The 20000-nt window shown below is 39.8% G+C and overlaps 1 protein-coding gene across 6 annotated transcripts in view; it reads left to right on the top strand.

Moving 5' to 3' along the window:
* Positions 1-20000, top strand: part of LOC138026009 (uncharacterized) — a 24241-nt gene that overhangs the window by 2756 nt on the left and 1485 nt on the right. For 2 of the 6 annotated variants that reach the window (XM_068873178.1, XM_068873176.1), the window contains exons 2-14: positions 610-796; positions 10402-10587; positions 11759-12088; positions 13180-13270; positions 13541-13783; positions 13877-13920; positions 15879-16661; positions 17725-17781; positions 18414-18543; positions 18723-18769; positions 18869-18930; positions 19279-19465; positions 19887-20000. The exon at positions 19887-20000 is cut by the window's right edge and continues 69 nt beyond it. In XM_068873178.1, the coding sequence (XP_068729279.1) occupies positions 679-796; positions 10402-10587; positions 11759-12088; positions 13180-13270; positions 13541-13783; positions 13877-13920; positions 15879-16661; positions 17725-17781; positions 18414-18543; positions 18723-18769; positions 18869-18930; positions 19279-19465; positions 19887-20000 (2392 nt within the window). In that variant the 5' untranslated portion in view covers positions 610-678. Of the gene's footprint in view, positions 1-550; positions 797-2596; positions 2810-4512; positions 4743-7844; positions 8002-10401; positions 10588-11758; positions 12089-13179; positions 13271-13540; positions 13784-13876; positions 13921-15878; positions 16662-17724; positions 17782-18413; positions 18544-18722; positions 18770-18868; positions 18931-19278; positions 19466-19886 lie in introns of those variants that run through there. The other 4 variants (XM_068873181.1, XM_068873177.1, XM_068873179.1 and 1 more) reach the window with 4 other exon arrangements.

Here is a 20000-nt window from a genome sequence, read left to right as displayed (position 1 = left end):
TTGTCATGTTGGTCAAGATTTGACAGATAAGGTATCAGATCAATATTGGTGTCTATATCTTTTGAGGTTTTTTTTTAACAAACCGTTTCATTGGACTCCTTATCATTTCTAGGTTGTGTCTGAAAGCAATACAGGGATTGGAAATTTGAACTTTGAGTGTATTCAAAATGTATCTGTTATGCGAATCTGTACGTGCTGTGCAACCGAGTAAATCGGAAATGGTTGTCCGATACTACCTTACCTTCCTGAACGAGTTTGTTTATAAATAAATCCAGGGTTCTCTTTTCTAATTTTTATTCCAGATTTCTAATTTTTATTCCAGATTTTTATTCCAGATTCGTCTTGAGTAAATACAAGTGAACAATAGGTATAACTCAACCGATAAATCATGGAAATTTTGCGAGATGACCATTTTTTAATTTCCTTGGTGGGGTTTTGAAATAATTTTAGGTCACTTGACTTTCTTCCTGTTCACAACTTGACAAAACTTCCTGTTTATAATTGTCATAGATAGGGTTTTCGGTTATCTTCAACTGAGGCAATATTTTTCACATGTGATCGTTTACAAAATTAATCAAATCTATATTTTCTTTTCATTCGTTTTCAAAGGGCACCAAGTTCTTCTTCGTTCGTCTCTTCGACACCGCAGTTTGTTTGAACGAAATATTGTAAAGAATCATGGTTCCAGAAGTGAAATCCAAGGGAGGTAAAGGAAAGCGCGGTTGTGGACAAACTGTGCGTTTGAGAAGAAAACGATGGCTTCTGCATGGATTGAAAGCGGAAAGAAAATATCTTGGTGAGTAGTAGCAAATATGTTCCAAGTGCCGGTTGATGACACATCCTATACACTTCAAGTGGGAAGAAAAACCCTGTTAAGTCTAATGGGTTGGCGGTGCGTTGTAAGCAGTGTTTCACAGTTTTACCCCGTATCGACATTCTTTGAAGTCAATTGACAAAAAAATGATTCTTTTTTTTTGTTTATTCCTGCCTCCGACACACCTTCATTTTCTCTGGACAACCATGCGTGCGTCTCGTTCAAGACCCGCTATTGCCACCAGTTGAATTCCTGGTTCATTTTCTCGGCTGTGCTTGTAAATAGCCAATTGGTTGGCCTCCGTCCAGTTGGGATTCTTAAAGTTGTAGTTCTGTTCTGTTATTTCGTTGATTGTGCACCATTTTCCCCGAAAAGCCCCCCCTCCCCCCATGGGGGGCGTTCGATATGTATGTAAGGAGGGGTACCCAGGGAAAACGCATTGACCGCCATGTTACCGTGATGTTCTCCTTACCCCACAAGTGTGAGAGAACAGTGTCTCGTATTTCTGACTTGTCTTTTCACGTTCCGGATTAAAAGGTCCGTGATTTTGAACTCCCGAAAAGTAAATCAAAAAAGGTAACTTTTCCTCTGTAAATGATGCTGAAACAACATGTTTATCGTAAGCTCAACATTCTGTGGTCTTATACAGATCATACAGGGTGCTGTGTTGGCTATGTAGAACTCTTGCGAAAGGTGTTGATTTATGATTGCGTAATAGGTTGCTTTAGTGTCCATTTACTGTGGGTGAGAGTTATCCTATTACTTTGATTGTCCTGGACGTTTTATCTTTCAATTGAGGAGATTTCAGACATTTATACTCTTTTTCAGTTCTCAATTTAAAAAGTTTAGTCATTCTGGTCCATTTTTTGGAGCTACATGGTCCCCCGGCATGGTCCCCGCTCCTCCCCCACCACGTCACCTCCTCCTCCTCTTCTTCTTCTTCTTCTTCTTCTTCTTCGACATGTGTCCGTGCATTCCGGATCGAATTGGAATTTGGCAAACTCTGTGGACTAATCCCCTTCAAGGATATCAGCATTTTTCTTCGAACTGCTGGAGGAATCTTAAAAGGAGGAAACGCTACTTAAAAAAGACGTGATCACAACCTTGTCCCCAGTGTCCCCTGGGGACGCGGTTGACGTGATCGTAGGCCATCTTTACCTTGGCCCCTGGGTCGAAAGCTTTTGCTTTCGTAAAAGATCTTCTCCAATTCACGTGGAAGTCAGTCAGTTTGCACATGTCGGATGAGCATGACACTGAGCCTAAGCACGTGGTGTTAGAATTCCTTTGGTGTCAGTTGGATGTGCAGGATCTTTGTTTTCACAGATCCTTCTCATCAATCTCCACATTGAAAAGTAAGAAAACCGGAAAACCGGTCGCACAGCCTAGATGCGCTGTATATAATTTCTCGCCTACTAGTGATAACACTTAGGGACGTGATTCGGACAAAAGCGTACATTGTGACCAGAAGATAGGAACAATGTCGAAGACTTGAGCTTTCTAAAATCACGTTACTACAACTGCAGAACATCCGGCCACCATTGTATTCTTGTGGCGTCATCCTTTGAAGAACGAAGCATATAACAATACACGCTATTCATCTGCAAATAAGGGGACGGGTATTCTAGAATCCACCCAATCCGTGACACTGTTTGATGGAAAACCCAAAGCCGGGGTTCGTGTTGAAGACAGCAAGATACATTTTTTGGAATTCCATGAGATTTACCCAATGCAGCTCAGTTGTAATTCGATAATGTAACCATGTAATGACACTGTGACGTACATTCTAATTAAATTCCTTCCAAGCTGTTAGGTTTCAAATCAACGGCCACAGCCACTAAAATCGTTTCAAACTACAACAAATAACCCCTTGATAAAATTGTTGCCTTTGTGAGTATGAAACTGCTGTATCCGCACATTTGGAATCGTTGATGAAAAGGACAAGAGTTTTTTGTGTTTCTGATGATGTGGAAGCCTCTGTAGTATCAATTCTTGAAGGTACGTTGGTAAATTTCCTTGCACTTTAGGTTTTAACCCTTTTGCAGCAGGGCAATCTGGTGATGTTAGACAAGTCATTTTTAGGGCAACCTGCAACATGCCGGGTAATACTTGGTTATCTTCATGCCAGAACAGGTGCAAGTTCTCCAGCGTACTTCGGCGTTCTCTTGTATTTGTGCACGCGCATTTGGAAAAATTCGAATTCGATCTTCAACGAAGAACTAGTACTCGGTGTTGTTCTTCTGCTGCTCCATTTCTTAAGTCGCTAATTGCAATCGAACGACTTAAGTGGTGCGAAAGTAGATAAGTCAGGACTATTTTGTCACTAAACTTTGCATGCAGTATGATGCACCCTAGCGATCAGTCTGGTGGTGACCAATTTGTAAAAAGTCTCTTATCAAATTGAAAATTAGGCATTTTAGACCAACGTTTATTAAGAAGCACTACTTGGATTTTGGCCAGAACGTTGTTGTGCTCGCGCATTCGCTCTAATCAGCATTTCAAATGCAACTCTCGGAACTTGCAGTCGTTCTTTTTGGGATGTATCGAGAGCGTTGCGTGACATCGAGAAAAAGGAAGCTGCGAAAAGGAACGAACCAATTAAACCATCGGACTACCTTACTGGAGCCTGGTCGAACCAAAGACCAAGGTCTAAAAACCTACTTGCTTGTATTCCTTAAAATCTTGCACAGCTCAGATGAAGTAGGCGGCCCTTTTCTTCACAAAAGAGCGATTCAATAGCTTAACACCAAAACATTGCGACCTTTATATCTTTATGATCATGTTTGGCACATTTGACTTTTTAAGGGGTCGCTCCTTCGCCATAGAAACTGATAATACAAGCGAAAGACAGCAACAGTCTCGGCCATTTTCCCACATTTTTGCGAACAAGTCGGGACTTAAAACGAAAGCCAAGAACCCGATTTAGGGCCACCTATATCGGGGATGGAAAATATTTAAATACACACACAAATAGGAAATGCACGATTGTGTTTCTTTGCAAATGTTCAGACCTTCAGGATGCATTGTTCTGCTTTTAAAAATTGACAAAAATCGCAAATTGAGGCTTTATTAAAATGTCTGTTTGGCAGGGAGTGGGATGCATGACTTGAGAGAGGAAATGCACTTGTTGGTCTCGAGGTCACCGAAACTGCGTGTACGTGGTAAAACCCTGATAGCTTTTTTCATCAGGGCTGCAAAAAACGTTGTAAAACCCTATTGAAGAATGGCAGGGCCTTTCGAAACATTGGCTTTAATTTTATGTTCTTTCAAAAGTTCAATCTTCCTTGCTCTTTTTCGTTTTTCATGTGGTATGGCTCCTTGTGTATATTCGTGGCATTGTATTACACCTATCGGATCACCAGTGTCAGAATTATCTAAAAGAATTGTTTGCTTTAACCTTGTCAAAGTAGGCGACTCAAGAGTTTTGTAATACTGTTGTTATTTCAAATCCAGATCCCACACAAAAAAATCAGTGATGTTTTTTACGGCCAAAATAATTTTTCATCTTTTGTTTCAACGCACTTTCAGGAACACTCGTAGGATGTTTTATGCCAAGCCCATATCCGGCGTTCTATGGGTCTCGCGACCTATAAATACTCCTTTGTTGTCATCGCCGTCACGCGTGAAAAACCCGCTTTTTGTGTATCATAAGCGAATCACATCGCTTGAATTATAATACTTGTCAATCATCTTGTTTTTTTGGATATCTTGTTTTGGACTCAAGATGCAAATGTGTAAGAAATTAATCTGAGAGCAGCTCGGAATATTTTCTTTATTCGGGTATTTTTTTCACCGAAGAGCGTCTTGCTGCTTTTACGGCGAAAACTTTTACAAAAGCTGTTGGTTTTAAAGACGCGGATTTTCACCGGTTACGAGCGACGCCCTGTGCCGGCCGGTTTTGGAGAACCCTCGAGAACATTCCGGTTTTGAGGTAAAAAATGTTTTGCTACAGCGATGAAAAATGCAATTCTGTATTTACAAGCCCTAATGTAAGCACACAAGAAATGCTCCTAGTTGATTTTTTATGAAAAGCTGAGGTTTTTTTGCCTGAAAGCTTTTAACACATCGAAACCTTAGAAGTGAAATCTAGTTCTGGTAGTGCATTTGAAGGATTACTGACGTAAAGTCAGCGATATTTCGAGAATTTAACGGTTTTCCTTTTCTTTTTTATTTATTAAGCGTTATATGAGCTCGAACGAAAAAAAAAATTCGACGAAACTATTTAACATACAAAACAAAACAATGTATTACACAATCGACGAAAGTACAACAATCGCAATACTTCATTTAAATGATTCTTGCTTTTGTCAATCAGTCCCTGTTAATTCAGTTTAAACTTTGCACTCGTGACTTGCATTTCTTTCCGGTGCTTTTACCGCAGGAAATCATTTCAAGGGAAACCGATGTCGCATTTTTGAGCGTGTGTTGCATTCGCATGTTGTTTGCCTAATTCAATGTGATATTCGCCGGTCGTCGCTGATTATTTCCTTACAAAGATTACAGATTCAGTTTGGGAAAATAAGGCCTCATCTTGTCGTCTACGTTTTATTTATTTATCCTCTTTTCAGAAACCTAACTCTTTTGGTATCCTCTCAAGCTGTAAGCAATTCTTTTCTGTGATGAACTCGACAAAAGATAATTTGTCGACCTTTAGTGTTTCCTTTTCAAGATGTCACTTTTTAAATTTAACTTTTATTTTTTTTTTGCATCTTGAATAAACTTGTTCTCATTGTAACCGGACGTCCGTTTGACTTCTTCCAAGTTAGATTTTAGCGCTCGTCTTCTCGCTCACCAGAGACGGTCTGTCTTTGTATATATATCATCCTTTAAAGATCTATCCTCTGCAACCGGGACTCATCGTACGCGTTTTACCTGATAGTAGCTTGTTTACAACAGTTTGCGGCAGTTTCTTTCCGGTACCCGTTGTAACGATATCCCGAATTCAATGTATGATTTTTTCGTTGTTGTTCTTTGCGCCCGCATTTCAGTAACAACCCGAAAAGGTCATAAGGAAAGGTACATTACTGCGTTGTCGTGAATGTGATTTACAAAGCTCTTTGTTTATTCTTAAGTCTCGGGCCTTTTCGCTCATTAGTTCGATGTGACTTGCGAGTTGTTGCGAAACACAAGACTGGTTTGCGACAAGGTTATCACTTTGTTCCTAAATAGGTGGTTCGCAACTAACCTCTGAAACAGAAATATCAAAGGTGAAATGTACAAAGTCTGGATTTCTCGTGTTGGACGACACAAACAATAGACCTCGACATATTACGTAACCTGCAAACTACCTTTTAAGGGGTTTGCCAACTCTGGAAAAGTGACATCTCCAAAAATTTAGTATGATTATTATTATGCAAACTGTTTGCAGATGACATCACAATGGCAGTACTTTAGGGTTAGGGTTAGACTTATTATTATTAGTCTTATTGGCCATGACAACTAACGACTTGCATCTTAAACCCTGTTTATAACCTCTTGATTGAAGAAGTGACTCAGGGTTTCCGTTTGAGTCCAAATGTTTCGTCCAGTGGTTTTTGATGCCAATATTTGAGTTGTTTGTTTTATTTTTTATTATTTTTACTTACTTTTTAAAGAGAACTCCAGCCTTGCCTGGGAAACTGATTCTTGGGTCCCAAAATCTGGAAACAGCCGGAGCTTTCTATTTTTTTAAAAAATTCTGGAAATTTCGGTGTAACTTAATTCCTGCAATTTCTTAATGGGAAAAAAGTGTTTCCATTTTGTCACAAATTTCACCTGTGTTGAGGTGCAAGACACTGCGAAAATTCCTTGCGGAACTTCTAGGTTTTCCGGTCATTCCCATTTTGCTGTTGCAGTCTGTGATCTCTTTATACTTGGAAACTACAATAGTTTGCCCCATTTCCACGTACACTGCTCGCCTGTGACAACTCTCTGGACTTAGAATTAAAGTCGGTAGTGATTTTGTCCAAAATCTCCTTTTTCCTTTGTTTGATGCCAAATGTATGTTTATGATCAGCCCAAGAGCTAATTAAGTTCCTAACATCATGATCCTGCCTAGTCTGCAGCTTGTTATATATGTCGTATTTTCTGGCTCATAGGGCAAGGGGGATCAACTGGAATCTAAAGATCCTAAAGAAAACAAAGCAAATAATTTGGAACCATTTTGCGTGCAAAAACAGGAAAAAAGTGCAGGCACATCATTTAAATATAAGCCCTTCAAAAAGTGTACATTTTCCAAATTCAAATCAAATTACCTATCAGTTTCATAAGAAGAACAATTGTGGCTCAGTAGATGCTTCATGGAGGGAGTTGCGAGCAAGCAACACAAACACTCGTACATCATAATCTCTGCCGCCATTTTGTTTACGAAATGGCAGTGATAAGTTGATTGCCATGGGCCTGGAACTCGTAAAGATTACCGAGATATTGCAACTGGAACGCGCAAAACCAGTTGGGACGTTCCGACCGGGAAAACGGGACAATCTTATGAGTAGACTTAACTGATTAGAGTGTAATGTGAAGTGTGAGTAGTTCCACTTTTTCCAGGAATTTTCTGATCGGGTGAACCAACCCAACCTGAAACTTTTGGAATTTTTGACCAAATGGAAAGCGCCCAGTGTTTCTGAGTGTTCTTTTTTATAAATTTTCAGGGGAGGGGGAAGGGTATGCTCCCAGACCCCCCTAGGTAGCTTGTGCCTTCCACGCACGTAAGGCGCCTTGTAGCACCAAAAAAGTCACGTCTGGTGATTTCAGAAATATGTCTGTTACTTTACAAAACTGTCGAAAACCCCGGTGACTCAGAGGAGATACTTGAAAAAAGTGAGATAGATAGATTTTATTGAAAAACAATACATGGCAGCCAAGGACTGAATTGCGTACCGTTTAAATGTAAATAATAAAAATTTCCTAAATATATAATAATGTTATATAATAAAGTACTATTGCGTTCGAAAAGCTATTTACAATATCTAAAATTAATTTAGACCATGTTTATATTAATTAAAACTTGACTTAATAATAAAACTATTTCTTGCACGTTTCGTGTTTATTTTAGGAATGTCAAATTTGCGTGTTCGTTGAAGCGAATATTTGCAGGCCTGTTGTGAAGGCAGCAATAATGCCCATAGCCTATGATCTGTATCACTTAGGATCTCATTGAAAAGCGTGGCACAAATATCACTGTGGTGGACGCTAAGCAGCGCTATCTCCATGTGAGTAAGAGCTTCATCGTAACTGAGGCTAGGGCACATGATTTTTAAAGCCCTCTTCTGGACTCGCTCTAGTTCATTAACTAAATACTTTGGAAGTGAATAATAATACACAGGGATCGCATAATCTAAAACTGATCTTACACACGTGATGTAATTAACCCTAAGTCATTGCAGGGAACCTTGGCCCTTTTTAGCTGAACTAAAAAGTATAGCCTTTTGGCTGCCTTTTTGATAACATTACATGGGTGTTCCATGATAGATCACTTGTGATTGTTATTCCTAGTAATTTTGCACTATCAACGAGCTCTAGCTCTTTGCCATGTACCCTAATTGGCTCAAATATTGCCTCATTTCTAGCAAAAGAGATTTGGAACTCTTTGCATTTCTCATTATTGAGCTGGATTCTGTTAGCCAGGGACTACTCGGCTACCTTATCAGCAATAATTTGGGCACTACTAACCTCGCCCTTTCCGACAACTTCAGATGCAGTATTGTCGTATACATATTTCCAGACACACACCCCATTAATTACCAGGGGTTAGTGCTCCTTTGTTAGGCCCAGTTCAGATGTTGAACTTCACATGTCCCAAATCTAATGCAAATGAGTGAAAACAATAGATTTTTTCTCATTTGCATTAGATTTGGAACAAGTGAAGTTCGATGTTTGAACTGGGCCAAGGGGTCAAAAGATTTGTGGGAGCTACGTAGATCATGAAACAGGTTGTGAGGACAATTCTCCTGTCATACGACTAGGATAAGGTGGATGCATTTCATTGTGTTGTAGATGAGATGATGCAGCATGGCGTGACATTTGTCACCAGAAACAAGTTTGACCAAGCTCCCACAAGTTTTCAATAGCTCAGTAATAGAGCAAAATATCCAAACTGGCAGTTGAAAGGTTGTAGGTTCAACTCCTGCAAAAGAGCATTTGCATTTTTGCAAGTCTCCTTGATTTACCATAAATTGACGTGGAGGTGCAGGGATGGTGCAGTGGTGAGAGCACTAACTCATCTCCCACAAGTGTGGCCCAGGTTTGACTTCCCAGACTTTGCATCATATGTGGGCTGAGTTGTTGGTTCTCTCCTCTGCACCGAGAGGTTTTCTCCGGATACTCTGGTTTCCCCTCTTCTCAAAAACCAACCTTTGACTTAATTTGCATTAACTGTTAATAATAATTTCAGTTTTCAGTGTCCCCAATAAGTGCACCAGCCCTAGAATGACTAGACACTTTTTTTTTTTTGAAAAAAAAAGTCATTTCTTCACTTCATCAATTACAGTTAATATTTTCAACTCCTCTTTAGCAGTATAGGCTCTTGATCATTAAGAACCCACACAGAATTCAGAAAGAGTAGGGCACAAGCATAGTTCTTGGTGTTGAGATCTAGCTTTAGCTGTTTAACTCTCAGACCATGTTAGTCAACCTTGTAAGGGACAGTTGAACCTCCTCAGATGTACTAAAAAGAAGCCAAAGCATGACCTTATTTGTGAGTGAACTCCACTTTGATAGAAATGTTAACAGCAACACAAACGAAACACGTGGCTTTATTAAGAAGAAAGTCCTGCTCACTGAACTCCAGCATCTTTTTTATCCTCTGATAAATTAATGTGAGCAGACATGTACACCAGTCAATCTTTAATATTTTGAAGGGGCTATGTCACATTATTTTTGGGTGTTTAGGGGAATTCTTTAGTTATTCACGATTTTTAACTCTAAAATGATAATGTGGAATTCTTTTACTGATAAAATTATTGTTACATGCCAAACGAGACGATTCTGAGCAAAAACGACCTTTATCCAGGTGATTTGCCATAAACTTGAAAAACGTCCAGCCGACTTTTTCAAGATAACCCAGATGCAATCCATTTCAATCTTGTCCATTTGTGTCCATCCATGCTTCTCTTTCCTTTTGCTGTGTTTCTTTTATGTTGTTTAAAAGGTTTAAGTGGGTATTGGAATGTTTCATTCTGTTTTTTTTTTGGCATTTTGGGTGTCATGAAATTACATCATTTTTAGCGACATAGCCCCTTTAAATTGCCTCCAATTACACTCCCATTAATCTCGTCAAAGGTTACTTCTCCAACTTTGTACTGAACTTGTAAACAAGATTAGCACTGGTTCTGTCACTGTTCAGGACCAAACGTTGTCAAAAGAGCAGAACATCAATTTGGTGACATATTTTAATCGTGTTGCTATTGGGCTGACCCATGTTGCAGGTGATTATCTTTTGTCTTGCAAAACAGAGTTTTCACTTAAAAGAGTATAGAGTATTAGAGGACATGCGATAAAGGAATAGCGTCTCAATTGAATCCATTATTAAACAAAGTGAGAGACCATACAATAGTGGACATCTTGTAACATATTCAAACGAATTAAAGATTGACTGTTGAATTTTTCTTCAGCTCCTTCATTGCCATCTCAAACCGTTGCCAGCATGCACTCCCTCAATAGCAGCAATTCCACTGCCTGCGAGTCATTTGTACCGTCATCAGAGGATGGAATGACTGAAGTAGGCTTTGAAGATCCTTGGATAAAAAGGCATGATGGTGACCATAAAAGGCGTGGTCGGGGGTTTAACAGATGTCAAGGTAATCGTATGAGTTTGTTTTACCCTTAACCCTTCCCCACCTGAGAGTTAGACTTGTAGATGTTACTCTTTTTGGTGTGAATGGAGAGTGAGACTTACACAGATGTTACTCTGGGTATTCTGGCTATTGCCAGATGATTTTACTTGTCAATTAGGGGTGTTTTAGGTGTGAAAGGTCCAATGGGCTCACGGTCACCCATTTGCTAATAACTGAATCTGTTCAATGGGCAACTGGGCAAACAGTGCAAGTGATTACACTTTTTAGGGTTGTTTACCATTTACCACAAAAATCCTGAAATTTCGGTTGGAATGTAAATGGTAAGCCAGTTCTGGTCTTCCCAAACAGAGAATTTCTGGAGAAAATGGGATTTCTTGAAAGGTAGTCCAAAATTCCCAAACGGAAAACGTGTTTACCATTTGCATACCCCCATGATTTTGCCTCCCTCCAGACTCTTTTGGTAACATTGAAGGAATTAATTTTTGTAAATGGTACATGTCAATCCCAAATAAAATTTCCCATTCGGGAGTATTTGCTTACCATTTGAACAAACCTAGTACTGACCAGTTTCTTCTTGTAAATTGTAAGTACCTTAGTGCTCTAGTCCCAAAGTCTTGACACATAGTAAACTTTGAAATTTTGAAGGAATAAACACTGTTTGGCATAGTGATCTTTCTCCTCCAGCATGTGGTCAGCCTTTTCAGATTACTTTGAAGTCAAGCGTTTTGGTGGATGGCGGACCTTCAACAGAACGTAACATATACAATACAATAGACTTTATTTAAAGAGGGTAGGACATCACAGTAAGGTAACTGATAACCCAGTGACCCTCTATAAAATAAAAACAAGGGTGGCACAGTCAGTTAGTGCATGGCCTTGGTGCAAGAGGTCCCGAGTTCGATCCCCGGATCTCACATCCTTGTTTCGACTTCTTTCCTTTCAGTGTAGCCTAAGTAGCTTTAAATACCCTTAAAACGGAGCACTGATAGAAAGAGGGGGTAAAATGAGCGCACCATCAGCTTCCTGGGAGAATACTCTCTAGAGAGTAAAGGAACTTCCGACGTTAAATAAGCTGTACCTTTGCCTAACTTAACATCTAAACCTGACATTAAATATGTGATGAAATCAATCACAATAATTTATTGTCTGATTCTATCTATTTTTTCTTCTTCAGAATTCCAGCGGTATTCTTTTACTCCAGACCAGGAAAATTTGCTGACATCCAATGAAAGATTTTTAGCTGCCGCTGCAGAGCAGAGTTTAGGTGATGAAGATGAACCAGCAGTGGAGTTCAAAAGCTACAAGCGTCGTTTCTACATTCTCTTGTTGTTTTCGTTGATAAGTTTCTGTCAGTACTGTGCTTGGAACACATATGGACCCATTGCTACTACGGCTAAGGTGGTATTTGGTTGGTCCAACACACAGATTGCATTTCTGGCGAGCATGGATCCAATCACGTATCTTTGTACTATGCATTTCTTTTCCTGGATGATGGATGAGAAAGGTACTTGATATTAGACTGTACCCAGCATGTTAGTAGATTGTTGAAAAACCGTTTCACACAGCACCAGTTGAAGGCCTTTCTTACTTCACTGTTTGGTATTTTGGAAATGAGAATTATTCTACATTTGTTTGCAATAAAAAATGATCATCCAAGAGAAGGGTAATCATGTGTTTTGACCAAAAGTCCATTTTTTTTGTGTGCAGCAATATTTACCTTTGCATCCCTTGTTGTTGTAATGTACCAGCCAGAGGTTTATTTGGCAGATAAAATAATGACTCTTTTTGTTCTTTGGTCAGCAAATTTGAATACCATAAGAAATTATTGCTCTGACCCCTCCCTTGATGTCAGTGTTTATAAACAGTCATCATCCCCACATTGTATTGGAGTATGTTAAGAGCCACCTTAAAATTTAAAGGTAGCTATGAATCCATCCCAGGGAATTTGCTTTAACTTGTTATAGGGGTTTACCTTAGCCCGATAATCACTTTCCAGCAAAATGTTGAAACTGGTTTGAGTCTTCTAAGTTACATGTATAAAGGTGTAACATAATCAGCGAGGAAAACGATAAGGTTGAGAGACAATAGGTTTAATGAGCTAAAACAGTGGCTCTACACTAACAGGAAGGTATAATAATTTTTGTACAGTAAACACCCCCAGATAAGAACAAGTGGATTAAGAACATCAAGCTGAAGTTTGGCCAATAACGCACCATATAAATAAGAACAAATTCAGCCTGATAAATAAACATGTTCTCCATACAAAGGGAAAGGGTATTAGGATGAGGAAACAATACAGTACAGTAACTTATATCAAAGTACTATGGTGTTCAGGATCATTACAAGCTATATAATCTATTTCAAAACAGTATTGTATGTTACTTCAAATTATAATTATATTACTAGAGGTTTAATTATTTCTGAAACCAATTTTAAGAACATTTTAAGAACACTTTTGACTGATTTCCCACTAAGCACCTCTCAAATAAGAACACGATCAGCCTTAAACCTGAAAAAAGTGTTCTTATATACTGGTGGTTACTGTATGCTTCAGCCCAACTAGTCTTACTGGTGATTCTCCCTTCAATGTCACAGGTCTCCGACTGAGTGTTATTGTGTCCTCTGCATTCATGTTTCTTGGAACTGGACTCAGATGTGTGACATCACATCCATCATACGCTATCTGGTAAGATAGTCGATCACAGAAGTAATGCATCTATCTGTTATGAAAACGGAATACTGTAAACTTATATACTTCCAGTTGCTTGTTCGATTGCTTTTAGTGGTGATTCAATTAAATGGTCAACTTAATCAGAATTCTGTTGGGTGTAGCAATGCTTTATGTGGATCCGCCTTTCAATGTTTTTACCATCTGCTTGCACAAATGTGTTTATTCAACCTCAGAATAGGGTAGCCATGGTATTTTGTTTGTTTTTTTTTTTTTTTTCACTTCCAGGTCAATGGGTGCGGGTCAGTTGTTCAATGGCATAGCAGGACCTGTCACTCAAGCTGCGCCCACTCTCGTGTCATCAACTTGGTTCCCATCTAAACAGCGGACTACTGCTACAGCAGTGGCAGCTCTGTGTGGTTCCCTTGGAATTGCTATATCATTTATGATTGGTCCTTTAGTTGTCAAAGATGTGAAAGCTGAATTGGATCGTCTGACACCTGACAGGGGAAACCTTACTGGAAATTTAAGGTTGGCTTTTTTTACATTTTAGTTGGACCTTGGATGCATGCCATTCAATCTGTGTCTTGCACTGTAAGTCACTCTATGTTCTGTCTTTTTCAGTAACACCATAGATTTGTATTTTGATGACAATCTGCCGTATTTAGGTATGGTCTCCTTCTCTTTGGATGTTTTTCTTAAATATTCTAAGGTACCCTCACATTGGATTTTATATTTTGAAAAAAATATTCTTTTACCTGGAGGTGGTTAAAACTTCAGGAGTAATGAAGAGAGCTGATTTTGTTCACAGAAACACTGACAACTAACAGTCCTCTTCAGTACTACACTCCCGGCCCATTGAGGTTCAAACTACATTAACCTTTTCGCCTCCTAAATTATGCCCCACCAACTAGTAAGATCATTCTTTACTTGTAGTTTGACGCTGACTGTGTTTTTTTGATGTTGCTTTCAAGACGTTTCGGCTATTACTTAAGCCCTCATCAGTTTAGATGTTAAACTTTTACGCTTGATTCAAACTGAGCAAACACGTTAAACGCGCATGCTGTGTATGCCACATGCAAGGATTTCATAAAAGCGTGGCGTGATAATCATGCACGTTCCAAGAACTCTGGGATTGTGATGTGGTCTTTTCCTTGGCATGATTTATGAAAACCTTGCATGTGGTATATGCAGCACACGCGTTTAATGTGTTTCCTCATTTTAAATCGTGTAAAACTTTAAATACAAACTGATGAAGGCTTGAGTATTATCCAAAACGTCTTGAAAGTAACGAGAGGCGCGGTGGCCTCGACTCCAGAGCGAGTGGTCCGCGTTCGGGGCCTGGCCGGGGACGTTGTGTTGTGTTCTTGGGCAAGACACTTTACTCTCGTGGTGCCAGGTGTATAAATGGATACCGGCGAATTTAATGTCGGGGTAGCCCTGCAATGAACTGGCATCCCATCCAGGGGGAGTAGAAATACTCCTAGTCGCTTCGTGCTATGGAAACCGGGGGTAAGTTCCTGCATATTGGGCTACTTGGATCGTAAAAAGGCTTAACCTTTATTTGAAAGCAACATCTCAAACAACAGCTAGCGTCAAACTACTAGTAAAGAATGTTTTCCCCCAACTTTAATTACAGTATTTTAAACAAGTAAAATCATCTGGCATCAGACTGAGTGAAGTTCCCCTCTGAAGCGGGGGGGGGGGAGGGGTGGACCAGTTAAAGACAACATTGACCTCTGAACATGCCCCCCCCCCCCCCCTATCGACCAGTAAAATCATCTAGTGCTAGAAAGAGTAAAATCTATAGAGCGAGTTTCAATCGGGTGTCGTAAAACCAAAACCAAAGTAGTTACTGTGGCCAATCAAAAAAAGGGCGGAGACAATCCACTAAACCAATCAAAACTCGAAGTAATTACATGTAGCTGACAAAAAGCGCAGGAAAATATTTACGCACGAGCCACGATTGGTTTTGGTGTCACTTTTGATTGGTTGAAAAAGTGGTAGGAGAACTTTGAACCAATCACTGAGTGAAGTAATGCAAAACCAACGCAATTTGCTAATTACTTTTGACACTCAATTGAAAACCGCCTTTAAGGATCACTCGTGGGAAAGGGATTAAGCCAAAGACGAAGTTTTTGGAGGGTCCATTCCATTGGGAGTAGGGTGGCTAAAATCCTTCTTTAGAATAAGTACATAGGTGATTATTGAAAATTCTCTGCGCTGATTGGTTGCCGTTGAGGTGATTATTACACGATAATCACCTAAACGGTTTTTCAAAATGGTCCCAAGCCCGTTTTGTTGAGGTGACAGACGAAGAAATTAATTGTTTTAAAGACAATGTGTATTTTTCAATAATCATCTATGTAATTATAGTTAAACAATTATTCATCTCAGACTCGGTGAGTAAAAACCTCGACTTCGTCTAGGTTTTAATTTAGCGATATTCACCTCGCCTTCGGCGAATAATTGTTAAATAATGGAATATGTCCATGCCCCTCACATAGTTTGGTGTTATCTTTCATTTGGTTCCCACTGATACAGTACTAAATTTGTAAAGAAATGTTCCCTAAAATAATTATGGACTTGTTGTCAAAATGCTCCTATGCTCTTTGTCTTGTTGTAGATTCAATATATAAAGATGCGTCTTATTACTGGCCATTAGACCGTCTGAACATCACTGTGAAATCTGCTCAAATCAGAGACGAGAAAAGAGCAAGGACACACACATCAGGCGAATTCTGGGGTATTCAAGAAAATAAAGGAATTAAAGACTTGAAGAAAGGCAAAGAAGGTCAAGTATTTAACGGTTGTGTGACGTCAAAAGGTGTCGTCAATCAAAGTGTAGGGACCGATGGCAAGGGAGCATGGGTAAAGTTAGGCAGTTTTGTTAACACTTGTATGAGCGAACCCTCTCTTTGTCCTTACGGATTAACTGTGTCACTCTGGATAAAATACTCTGTTCTTGATGGGAAGGGACTGCGGTACTTCATGGGAACAAGCGGTACCAAAGAGGGATCGAGAGGATTCTTGGTTTATCAAGATTTTCCATATGATAGAGATGACCATCTGGCTGTGAAACTCGAAAACGGTTCAATGCTATGGAAACGAAGCTTTGCTGTTCCACGTGAATCTTGGACGCACGTGACTTTCACATGGGACGAGCGTGGTGGTCTTGTAATATACGCAAATGGATCCACTGTGGGAGGGGACCCTGAAGGAAAAACGACCCAACCTGCCTCAGATTATTATACAACTTTTACACTTGGTCGGCCAAATAACGAAATGATCTTCTCCAAGGCGGTGTTTGATGAGATAGCAATGTGGGAGAGAAAACTTCATCCATTTGAAATCGAGGCTGTCTATAAACGGACTGCAAGGATTGGACGTGGACCTGATTTAGAAAAAGGTAACGAAGAGATTTCTGCCTTCTGTTAGGAGTTGCTAACACAGGTTAATATCAATAGCTCTGTTTAGATGAGTATGGAAACACGGCTGTGACATCACACGAATTTTGATTCGTTATGTAGTCAGACGCGCTTTTTGATTGGCTGGTGGGAAATATGAGCGTTTGTCAAGAAAATCTGTTTCAATCAAGAAGTGAAAAACCCGCATTTTCCTTCATTTGTTGAATTATCTTTGAGGGATATTTTAGAAAAGCAATAGAAAACTTTTTTCCCGTGTTTCCATAGCCTCATCTAAACCCTCGGGGGGAGTTGGGAGAAGTCTCGACAGTCTCGGGTTTGCATAACTGTCGAGAATTCTCCCAACTCCCCCGAGTGTTCAGATGCATGAGGCTATGGAAACATGGAAAACGTCCTCCATTGCTTAATTGGTTTTTAATGGGAAAACGTTTGTGATATCCGAAATAAGCAAAGGTCAAGCTAATTGTGACAGCATGGCGAGGTTGTAATTAATGAATCAATTATTGATTGATTGATTGATTTAGTGTTGTTTGCCTCAAGCCCTTTCGCAAAATTATACATGAGCTTGCCTCGGAATATCTTCAACGCCTTTTTGAGGGTAAACTTACTCTGCCCGAGCCCAATACTAATTACCTGAAACAAAGTTTCCGTTATAGTGGAGCCAGTTTAGGGATCAATTTGCTCCAGTACTAAAGAAATGCTGGCTCTATTGAGCAATTCAAGCGTACTATCAAGCAGGTATCTGATGTATCGGATTCCCACACGGCGATCAAGTAAAACACTTTAAAGCTTTTTTACTTTTTTTAGCTGAATTGAAATCACTAAAAGAGAATCCACCAATTTTAATTATTTGCGTTATTATTGTTGTTGTCGGTATTACCTGTGGTTTAAAGAAAACGCTGATTACTGCACTGCCGCACGGAAAATGGAGTGGCAGATTGGGTTGGTTTCCATGCGGTATTCGAAGACATTTTTTACTACAAGTGAGGCCAGTGTCTTTAAAAGATCAGATTTTGCGAAACCTTCACATCAAGTTTATGTTTGCAGAAAAACAACTACTCAAAGAAGGAGGCGCAAAGAATATAATGAATTTACTTTATGTTGGTAAGTAGGCAAATATCAATCTTTTGATTTTTGTTTGTCCGCGAAAGTGCGCGCCGAAAATCACGTGTTCCTGTTGAGCCACTGAGGAACAAAACCAAAACAATGGCGACTGGCGAGCGCACTGTGAGAAGGTAGCAGTCAAATAGCTCAGAATTGTAATGAGATAATAACTGGTTGCGCTTACTTCAAAAGAACTGGGCCGAAGGTATGAATTTCAGGCACGGCACGGTCAGATGTTTTTGTTTGAGTTAGGACAATTGAAGAGCCAAGAGCAAAAGAGAGAGTCAGATTGAGATCAACCTAACGAACGCAGGTTGCATAGGTGGTTGGACCGATGCATCGCGTTGTTTGCGCATTTTGCAATTGGTTGCTAATTACACTTTGTTTTTTTCCTTAACGACACGCCCTAAACTTACTGAAACACAACTTCTCTTACTAACCTATCTAACACTCAAAATGATCTATTGACTAAAACCACGACTTAACTGTCAGCTACTCAGCTACCATCTCATTAGCTACTACAAAAACACGTGATAACACAGTGGTTCATCAAAACATCCAAACAAGTTAGCAGTGACTGGAGAGTGAAACGAGCAAGACACTTCATTTATTTTCCATTCATTTTCTATTAGAATTTGGTGTGGTAACGTTCCTGTTCTTGCTCGTCGTGTTGTATTTTCCAAACAAACCTCCTCTTCCCCCAAGCATATCTGCTAAAAGAAAGAGAGAAGACTTCTTTTCCGGCACCAAGCAGATACTCAGGTAATTAGTAAACACTGGCTATTACAACTTGGCCTCTCTATGCTGTTATTTGCTTTACCCTTCTATGTGATTTCTTTGTTCGTTGCGTCTTGCTTTTTCCAGACTATGTTAACCCGTTATTATAACTAGTATTGTTCCAGGAAGTTTTTCTTTAACGTGTCTTTTTTTTCTCTTTACAGAAATAAGCAATTCTGGACGCTTGCTCTAGTGTACGGTATTACAACTGGTATGTTATTTTTTCCATGTTGTCGCCAATATCATGAATCGGATTCAGGAAAAGCTAATCTTGAAGTTAATTTCGTGTTTTCTGTCTTTTGTCATTCAGGTGTTTACAGTGGCTGGGGAGCCTCATTAGCTGTCAATTTAGAAACATTTGGAATTACTCAGGTGAACCACATTCGTCATTAGAAAACTGTCTGATTTAAGTCAACCTGGTTGGTTCCCATGATCTCTCAACCCCACTCGAGGCCGTAAAGCACAGCAGCAAGTCGCAAATCCCGTCAGTATACGCGTTGCAACACGGTCACAAAACGGTCACCATTGTTAGAACAGGTTCCGTGGCATGCATGTCGGATGACGTTTGTTAAACAATATTTGCTTGAGGAATGTTTTGATTTCAATAAAACTTTCCTCCAGCAATCAACAATGCGTAGAAATAATAACGAGGGGAGTCCGTTGAGCCGCGGACTCCTTGGTAGAACTTGTTAAACCTGTTTGTTACTCGTTTTATTACAGCACGAAGCGGGTCGCATTGGTTGCTTTGCCACTATAGCTGGTATCGGAGCAGGTTTGATACTAGCTAGATGCGCTGACCTTTTTGGCGGCAAAATGAAGGCTCTTCTTCTTGTGCTTTTTTTCGGTGCCGCTGGATGTTTCCTGTGGTTCTCACTTCTCTGTCTCAGGATGATTAACTTTGATAAAGGTAAGCGATACAAGAATGATCTCGTATTACATCAAGCACTATTTCCTTACTCCTCCTCCTCCGCCTCGCTTTCCCCCGTCCCACGGCCGAGTCGTTCAGAGGAATCTATCTCAAATACCATGGCGACGTAAAGCTTGGTCATAGTAAATCGTTTTGGAACAACGCGGCCACGATCTTAAGCGAGTAATCCAATATGGCGACCGGATTTGCGGATTTGGCAAGCAGGCTAATGGCAGGCAGACAGGAATCTATACCATGCATTTCAAGGAATTTTTCCTCCTTTCCCACCACCCCTCTTCCCCCAGTTTTCGTTTTGAATTCAGTGTTCCTTGCCAAGATCACCTTTTTATGTCAAGTCATAAATTGGACATGAATATTTCGTAATCTCTGTGTACATTATTTCCTTCCCTTGATATTTCAGGGTCGCTGTATATGTCCAGTATATTTGGCGGGTTCTTTGTTAGTGGTACCATTCCTCTGTTCTATGAGCTGACTGTAGAATCAACCTATCCAGTTGCTGAGGGCGTTACCACAG

This window comes from Montipora capricornis, chromosome 12 (genome assembly GCF_036669925.1).
Source record: "Montipora capricornis isolate CH-2021 chromosome 12, ASM3666992v2, whole genome shotgun sequence".
In the NCBI taxonomy this organism is placed as follows: Eukaryota; Metazoa; Cnidaria; class Anthozoa; order Scleractinia; family Acroporidae; genus Montipora; species Montipora capricornis.
The sequence above is the reverse complement of the archived record's forward strand: the minus strand, read 5'-3'. Positions and strand labels throughout refer to the sequence as shown.